We start from the raw sequence: 9,291 nt of genomic DNA, 5'->3' as shown, positions 1-9,291 counted from the left end.
CAATAGACACCATGACCTTGGCCCATACAAACACACCTGGAACATGCAGCGTGTCTGACAATCTCTGGCCAAATGTATTGGCACACTGTACGCACTCCTCCATGGTGACGTTCTGCACCGGTATGAAGGGACACACGTCCATCGCACCCATCCGAGGGTGTTCACCTGTTCAAAAACATAATTTTTACAAAATAAATTGTGATATATGATGACTTTACAGTATATCAGCAACTGCCTCCCCAGCTTTACCTGAGTGTTTGGTCATGTCTATGAGTTTAAACGCAACACGGGCAGCGTTCAGAGCCCCCTCTATTACAGCCTCGGGTGGGCCCACAAAAGTGTACACCGTCCTGTTCGTCGAAGACCCTGGATCGACGTCCAGCAAGCTGCAGCCCTCCGTGGCCGAGATGGCATCGGCTATGGCATCAATAACCTAGATATTATTTGGCCAAAATATTGTCATGTAATGCAAAAAAACTCTGTACCTAGGCTACTGTATACGGCCTAAACAAAATAATAGGCTAATAATAAAGAAAAACATTTAAACATTATTAATTTTGAGTTACTAAACAAAGAAACGAAACAAAAATACTTAATGAATTTGTCATAAACAATAGATATGACTCAGAGTTGCTGTACTAGCCTTAGTGAATGATTCACTAAAAAGGACCAACTCATTAGAGTCATTCGTTCGATAATATGGTTACAAAGGTCACGATATTTGTTCTTGATTCACTAGAAAGAATTACTTCGTTATAATTCGTTCAAGAATGCTGCAAATTAAGAATAACCGATTCGTAGGGATTTGCTTGAAAATCGGACAGCGGTTCACGGTTTGATTCACTAAAAGAACCAGCGCATACGAGTCATTTCATTCAGCAAGACTACACTGGTCGTGCTGTAAATTATAAAGAGAAACGACTCACTAATTTGACTCGGTGTATATTTTTAATGCACAAAAAATTAAAAAGTAAAATAAAATAGAGTCGTTCGTTCGGGACTCGGACTAGAACCGGCTCATTTGAATAATTTCGTTCGGGACTCGGACTAGTCAGACGGACTGCATGGTTTTGATTGAGGCTTCGTTGAATATGCTCTGTCAGAGTATTTTAGAAGTGTTCAGTCAACATCGACGGAAGAACTTGATAATTTGGTAGATGATGGGTACTGGTAATTTGGTTATCAGTACCAAATTACCTTTAAATGAATCCAGTCAAAGTCTTACCTCCTTGTTTCGCCCTTCTGAGAAATTGGGTACACATTCCACAAATTTAGCCATGACTGCAAGAAAACACTAACTTTCCTCTCACCCACTTGTCTACTGACTACCCTGGTTCCCCAATGTGGAACATATAAAGTGTCTGCAAACATGTATTTTGAATAATTAACCTGCCCTGTGGACTGGATTTAGGTCATTTTGGCAATGATTCTTCTATCTTCACATAAACACTTTTGGGGAGGGTTTCCCATCACACATTGTTCAGACTTTGGGAAAACCTCCCTAAAGGTCAGGATACAATGTCAACAGTTTCTGGCTATGGCTGGTTTTATGGTTGTTCAATGACATTTGGTCTTTAGAAACAAATATAGCCTAAATGACTCTTGAAAAGCAAAACAGTTGCATCGATCACATCAAAAAACAAAACACACACACACACACACACACAAAAAAAAAAACAGGCTGTGATTTCTGGTTAATGAATGATCCAGAAAGGGGCCAAAGAGTTGGACGAGGACAACTTTACCCCTCCCCATGTTTTGGATGGCACAAAATACCCTCAAAGCAACACTGACATTATGCAAGAATGAAAAGTGTAAAGTTCACACACACACACACACACACACACACACACACACACACACACACACACACACACACACACACACACACACACACACACACACACACACACACACACACACAAAAACAGAAAACAGTTGGAATGCAAACAGAATGAGTGAAATTTAGCAATATCTATTTTCAGGATGCTTTTCAAGGCAGATTCAAATTATTATTATTATTATTATTATTATTATTATTATTGTCCTTATGATTATTATATATTATTATTTGAATACTTATAATAATATGTTGCAACAATAAGTTATTATAATTGATCATATTAATTTTTTTTATGAATAAAACTAACAATACATTTATTAACAGTATGGTGGCAGCAATGAACACTGGATTCGTCATTACCCGCACTCGCGCAGAAGAAGAAGAAACGCCAACCGGAAGAGAACCGTTCAAGAAGAAACACCAGCGGAAGGCTGTTGTTTTTTTTTTATTAGCTCATTTGCTAATGTAAACCCGGTTTATTTCTCGTTGTTTTAAAAACTACCACTCACTTTTACTCTGGAGATCACAATAAAGTGACAGGGAGGATGTTGGCTACAGGAGCGGTGAGATTTTTTAACGGTTTTGGGCGTTTTGCGCTTGTTTATGGCGGGGCCTGATAGAGCTAACGCGGCTAAAGCTAATACTCTCGGTTACTATGGTGATAATATTAAAGCATATATGTTGCTTTATATTAGAATTTGCGTATATATCTTGCGCAGTGTGACTCTATATAGTTATTAGCATGCGTATAGTGTAAGGAATTGAGTCAATCGAGTTTCTCCACATGTGTGCACTGTGCTGTTTGTAAACATGTGTTGGCATTAGTTATGAATGTGGGATTAATAATTAAGGATTACATAAGGAATATTAAGATATCAAATCTTTAATTCATATAATTGAATAGGCCTATAAGAGTATTACATTATAATTAAGAAACGTAAAAAGCATAAACAAGCATTAATAAGAAATATAAATTGAGCAGAAAAGAGCATAAATAAATACATTTCCACATACATGCATAAAAAAGGGACTGGGAATCAGCCTTGACTGCCTAATAAAAGTTGGTTCTGAATTGCTGATATACATCAGTTGCTTGGAATTGGATTTCTCTTGTTTTATTTTGAAGAAGTAAGTTGTGAGATTTGTGTCTGTCCTGTAGACTGTAACCACGGCGGGTCTGGCGCAGGTGGACCGTGAGAAGATCTATCAGTGGATCAATGAGCTCTCCAGTCCTGAGACGCGTGAGAACGCCCTGCTGGAGCTTAGCAAGAAGAGGGAGTCTGTGACGGATCTGGCCCCGATGCTCTGGCACTCCTGCGGGACTATAGCGGCTCTCCTACAGGTGCCTGTCAATCATGTTGAATTCAATAAGTCAAGTCAAATCATAGCGCTTTATACAATACTGGGCTGTGTATCACGAGGTAAATTGACCATTGGCAATGGCTCATAAAACTGGGAAACGCAGCTCAGATTGTTTCAAAGCGTCTTCACAGTGATAACAGGAAAATTAAGCATTTTGGTGGTTGTTCAGTGTTGATTCAGTTTCGTGGTAAAGATCATCAATTATGAAATTAGTTCATTTCATCTATGTATCAGTTCTGCACAAAATGATGCAATCGTCCAGACTAGTCCAGTTCTCATACAGCAGCGTCACTTTCATATCTTTCATGAAAATGAAAGCAACTGTCAATTATTATATTTCAAGAACAAATTAGAGTAAACGCATAAGTTAATGCAAAAACTGCCTTATGTTCAGTTTAAATGTTTTCATACAATGTGTTGGGTGTGGATTATTATATCTAAAAAATAAATAGCATCTGAATTTAGGCTTTTTTTTAATCCTTGCAAAATGTTTAATTGTAATTTAAAGACAAAGACACATTTTTCATTAAACCACTGTTTAAAAAAAAAAAAGAGGAAAAAAGCAATTTTAGCTTTCTAAACCGAACCGAGACGTCAAAACCGTTGGGAAAACCGAACCGTCAGTTTTGTGTATCGTTACACACCCCTAGTCAGATCAATAATATTGTTGAATATTAAGTGTCCCCAACTAGGCAAGCAAAATGAACTCGGGATCGCACGCTGTCCGAGAGCCGGCTTGGCAGAGTTTCATGAGTGAATTTTGCATTTATTTGTTGATCTATATAAATGTGTTGGCATTAGATTAATCATGAATGTGTGATTTAATAATAATACGATTAGTTATTAATTGTAAGATATTAAGAATAACAAACTAATAATTTAAAATATTGTTTAAATAATTACAACTGTGTAGGCCTAAACAAAAACTGAACTAAAATGATTCAACTGAATATTTTTTATATCAAATTGTGATTTGTAATAAATAGAGACTTGTAACCACATTTTTATTAATTAAACAATTTCTATATTGTTTTTATTATGTTGAAAAATAATGACATTTGATAGTACAACAATTAGAAAATAATTTTTCAAATATTTTGATATTAAATTCAAATTAAAACAAAGAAAAGGGGGAAAAAGTAAAAAAAATAATATAATGAATTAATGTATCAAGAAATATTATTCAGAAAAATTCTTAATTAAAATATGTATAAAATATTGTATATTTTTTTGCAAATGATTATACAAAAACAATTAAAGAAATACAAAAAGAAAAATATGATTATATAAGGTGATTTGTAACTGCATTTTTATTTATGTTTATTTTGACATTTTATAAAGATTTTGGATAAATCAATGACATTTCAGTAAAATCATATATTGAAATATTAAAGGGGACAAAAGCAATAATATGAACATTTAATAATATTTATAAGTAATTTGTCATTTTCGTTTATGAATGAATGAAGTAATGGAAATTTTTGCAATTTATACATTTTGTTCTTTAAAAAAAAAAGAAGCAAATTCTTACTTTAAAACACTTTAAAATGTTTATGTATAAAGTGACATGTAACTGCATTTTTAATTGACTGGATTGACTTTTCAGGTTGTAAATTTGGTTTACAAATATAATGGTTTGAATGGAAATTCTAATAGTTGACAGTAAAATAATTTGAAAGTAATTCAAAAACTAATCCAAACATTAGAAAATGATGTAAGGATAAAATAAATAATAATAACAGTAAAGGTTAGATTTCATAATACAGGTTCAAACAATTATTTTTAAAGAGACATTACCAGGTATCATTGTTTTTCTCTTTTTTTACAGGAAATTGTGAACATCTACCCATCCATAAATCCCCCGACACTGACAGCACATCAGTCTAACCGAGTGTGTAACGCTTTAGCACTGCTGCAGTGTGTGGCCTCTCACGTGGAGACACGGTAACTCACTTCTTGTGTACACCAGATTTAACACTGTCTTTAATCCTCTGCCACACTGACTCTTTTGTTTGTTTTTCATCCTCAGCTCTGCTTTCCTGGCAGCTCACATCCCTCTGTTTCTGTATCCCTTCCTGCACACGGTCAGTAAAACTCGACCCTTCGAATACCTGCGACTCACAAGTCTGGGTGTTATCGGTAAGAAAACCGGCTAATGCAGGAAAAACTCCAATGACTCTTATTTGTAAATAAGTGTGTAATGACATGTGGTTGTTTTACAGGAGCGCTGGTGAAAACAGATGAGCAGGAGGTGATCAACTTCCTGTTGACCACAGAAATCATTCCTCTCTGTTTGCGCATCATGGAGTCCGGCAGTGAGCTTTCGAAAACGGTTCGGTTACAAAAACAGCACCAAATTTCTTCTCACATATATGTATTATTTTGGCCAATTTTGAACTTGTATTCGGGTAAATCCAGGATTCAGAAAGATGCAGGTGTTTAAACCACATACGCATTTGTTTCTCTCTCTCAGGTGGCCACATTTATACTGCAGAAGATCCTCTTGGATGACACGGGTCTTGCGTATATCTGCCAGACCTACGAACGCTTTTCGCATGTTGCCATGATTCTGGTGAGTAACTTAGTTCAAAATTATTATTATGCTTGATTGGCATCTGTTACTTATCTCAATCAGACTGAAAGTTAAACACGTTGGACACTTTATAATGTCTCTGATTCGAAGTTCTGAATTGTGATTGGCTCATTTAAATGCTGGTTAAGCTTAAGTATTATGCGTGGGTTTTTTGTGCTTTTTGTCTTGCAGGGGAAGATGGTTCTTCAGTTGTCTAAAGAGCCTTCAGCTCGCCTTCTGAAACATGTTGTGAGATGTTATTTACGACTCTCTGATAACTCCAGGTATTTTTTTTTCCATCTGATTTTCTAGTTCCTTGCTCATGTTTTAGCCTGTAGGAGGTGCACACATTGCAGTTGGGAAAAGTTGAAGATTTGTGCTGCTTAATCATTTGATGTTTATGTGAAATATAAAAACCTGGTTAAATACACTAATATTACAATGATTTCTGAAGGATCATGTGACACTGAAGACTGGAGTAATGATGCTGAAAATTCAGCTTTGCGTCACAGGAGTAAATTACATAAAAAAACGTATTTTTTTATGTAATATTTGTGTTGTATAATATTTTATTACGGAAATATTTCAGTAATATTTTGTAATATTTGACCTTAAACTTTTGAACAATAGCGTAGATTAAAAAAACAATCATTTTAAACCAAATTACATTTTTAATACATTATATTTTGAACCAAATTTAAACCAAATACATTTTGAACGGAAAAACAAAACAAAAAACAAATTGGATACAACAGATAAATTAAAATTTTAATATACATTTAGAATATACGTTTATGTTCATATACATATTTTTTCTTTTTTTCTAATTTAAAATATTATTTGATTTAATTTATATTAAAATGTATTTAAATTATTTTTATTAATGTGTGTGTGTGTATATATATATATATATATACGTATATATACATGTGTGTGTTTATATATATTTGTATATATATATATAAGTTTAATCACATTAAACTGACTTAAAAAACGAGTTAAATCGTGTATAACTTATAAAAAAAAGTAGAAAATTGCTTAACTTATTTTACTGAGTTACACTGAGTGTTGTCATAACTTATTGATCATATCATTTTTTCATCAGTGTACTTGACTTTCTAAAACACTATTTTGTCTTTCTCAGGGCGAGAGAAGCTCTGCGTCAGTGTCTGCCGGACCAGCTGAAGGACACCACGTTTGCTCAAGTGCTAAAGGACGACTCCACCACCAAACGCTGGCTCTCACAGCTCGTCAAAAACCTCCAGGAAGGGCAGGTCACAGACCCCCGCGGCATCCCTTTACCACCTCAGTAACACACTCATCCATAACCCTCCAGAACGGCCAGCACCTCACCTTCCACACATCAGACTGTTCTTACATACAAGGGCACTTAATATTTTTTGCCAAGATGATCAGAAATGGTGCTCAGCATTTACGGTTTGTTTTTCGAGATATTATAATTGACTTTGGACTCTGCTGGACTGAGGAAGAGTCAGTCTCATCCATTATTAGGTTTTTTTTTTTTTTTCTTTCCTTTTCCTCTATGCCTTTTTGACAGAATCGAGAGGAATCGAAAGACTGTATTGTCTGTATTTTTCATCACAAAAAAAGAGAACGTGTTTGTAATTTTGAAAGCTGTTAAATAAACAGTCTCATGTCATCGTAAATGTCAAGTGAAATCGCCAACCGCTGTGCTGCTTTTCCGGTCTTGAGGATGAATTAGAATATTTCGGCTTTTAGAAATTAAGCGAATGACACTGAGGAAGAGCGTATAGAAATATAATTTGTTCTATAATTGTCCAAACACAATGTCATAAAACTAGTTAAATTAGATCTGATTTTTGATAATATTGCAAAAAGAAATTCCCCCAGAGATCACTGATGACATTTGCTGAATTAATGACGTAATTGGACAAAAAGTAAAGTATACTACAGTTTCAAACATTTATAGTTTACATACTGTTTTTGCATCTTGATTACGTTTATAAAAAATAAAGATAACGCATTGGCTGCCCCCTGCTGGCCATTAGTGGCATTGCAAAAACCTGCTCTGGAGCAGTAATACAATAATAGCCATTTGTTTTCAAATAAACCATTTTTTTATTTTTTTTACGCAGTAATACCGGCGGTAAACAATTTTTATTTTAAAAGTACTGTCACCTCTTCAGTTTTATTCCATTATTCACCATGCAGAAATGTATATGAGCCATTTTCCATAAACAGTGAAATAAAATCCCGTGCAGTTACAAGCGGCATATCAACCGAACGGTCAGTTGAGTTTAGTACTAATCACTTTTGTGTAATGAACAAACTGATACGCCGTTAAACCCAAGGTGAGAGTTTCATGGAGGGGATGTCTGTGATGGAAAGTGTTTGACCGCGTGTGTGTGTGTTCGTATAGGAGTCTGGAAACGCTCCAGCCTTTGGCTCGGTGATATAGCCAGTAGGCAGGGACCCCCCTTTTTAAAGATGCTGTGTGTGTAAGTTGAGCTCAGACATTGAGCTCAGTTGTTTTATTCATGAACAGACACATGAGGAAGGGACAGAGAAGTAGTATTCCGAATAGGAGATGAAGCTAGGTACAACCGAAATCGACCGGCGAGACCCCTTGATAGGAATAAAGTATTTCAAATGTGTTTATTTTGAATTTGAGATGTTTGGTCTAAATTGGCTCAAAAAGGTTTTTCTGCTCTCCTTCCTCTTTCTAAACACAGTTTAATGGAGTTGTTAAATGATAAATGCCTTAAGTAACTCGAGCCGATCATCTGGGGGCTCCGTTAAAAGGGCCCCGGTGAGGGAAGTCAAGCGTAGACAATAGACTCTTGAGCTGTGCTCTACAAACTCGCATTAAACTCCCTGACGCGTGTTTCTGGACGGCGCGGCCCGACATACGGCTGTCAACATGCCATGAAGGCATTTGAATATTTGATAAATGCTCCTTCATAACTCTTAACTTTAAACTTTTTATAAAGTTAGTGCACAATGTAATATCGTAATAGTTCCTACTGACCAATCTGTCCAAACCCAAATCGGTCGTGGGTTAAATTTTGGTGCAAGCTAGTGTCACTATTACTATTTCTCATTCTGTATTTTACTTTTAAAGGAGTAGTTCACGTTTAAAAAAACTTTTGCTGATAATTTACTCACCCCTATGTCATCCAAGATGTCCACGTCTTTCTTTCTTCAGTCGAAAAGAAAGGAAGGTTTTTGATGAAAACATTCCATGATTTTCTCCATGTAATGCACTTCAATAGGAACCAAACGGTTCAAGGTCCAAGTGAGAGTTTCTGTGCAGCTTCAAAGGGCTTTAAACGACACCAGACGATTAGTCGAGTCATGACTCGAAAAAATTTTCATATTGATAAACGAGTTTGAACAGGAACGCTCATCACAGTACATAGCAAGGCGAGCATTTGAGCTTATAAAACTTAATTTATTATTTATTTTTGAAATGATCGATCGTTTCGCTAGATACGACCCTTATTCATCGTCTGGTGTTGTTTAAAGCCCTTTG

The 9,291-nt window shown here is 35.5% G+C and overlaps 2 protein-coding genes across 2 annotated transcripts in view; one reads left to right on the top strand and one right to left on the bottom strand.

The window, feature by feature from the left end:
* The window catches only part of ftcd (formimidoyltransferase cyclodeaminase), a 6,514-nt gene extending 5,171 nt beyond the window's left edge, over positions 1–1,343 (bottom strand). Inside the window, exons 1-3 of the mRNA XM_039682888.2 lie at positions 1,226–1,343; positions 250–433; positions 37–165 (exon numbers count right to left, since the gene is read on the bottom strand). Of these exons, the coding sequence (XP_039538822.2) occupies positions 37–165; positions 250–433; positions 1,226–1,279 (367 nt within the window). The 5' untranslated portion in view covers positions 1,280–1,343. The remainder of the gene's footprint in view (positions 1–36; positions 166–249; positions 434–1,225) is intronic.
* Positions 1,344–2,222: 879 nt separating this feature from the next.
* cnot9 (CCR4-NOT transcription complex subunit 9) lies at positions 2,223–7,437 on the top strand. Its single transcript, XM_039682974.2, has 8 exons — positions 2,223–2,406; positions 3,003–3,185; positions 5,034–5,149; positions 5,235–5,344; positions 5,428–5,537; positions 5,679–5,777; positions 5,970–6,061; positions 6,922–7,437. Exons 1-8 carry the CDS (start codon positions 2,389–2,391, stop codon positions 7,088–7,090), a joined length of 897 nt encoding a protein of 298 aa, XP_039538908.1. The 5' UTR covers positions 2,223–2,388; the 3' UTR covers positions 7,091–7,437.
* The last annotated feature ends 1,854 nt before the right edge of the window (positions 7,438–9,291 follow it).

This window comes from Pimephales promelas, chromosome 2 (genome assembly GCF_988280905.1).
Source record: "Pimephales promelas chromosome 2, fPimPro1.hap1.1, whole genome shotgun sequence".
In the NCBI taxonomy this organism is placed as follows: domain Eukaryota; kingdom Metazoa; phylum Chordata; class Actinopteri; order Cypriniformes; family Leuciscidae; genus Pimephales; species Pimephales promelas.
The sequence above is the reverse complement of the archived record's forward strand: the minus strand, read 5'-3'. Positions and strand labels throughout refer to the sequence as shown.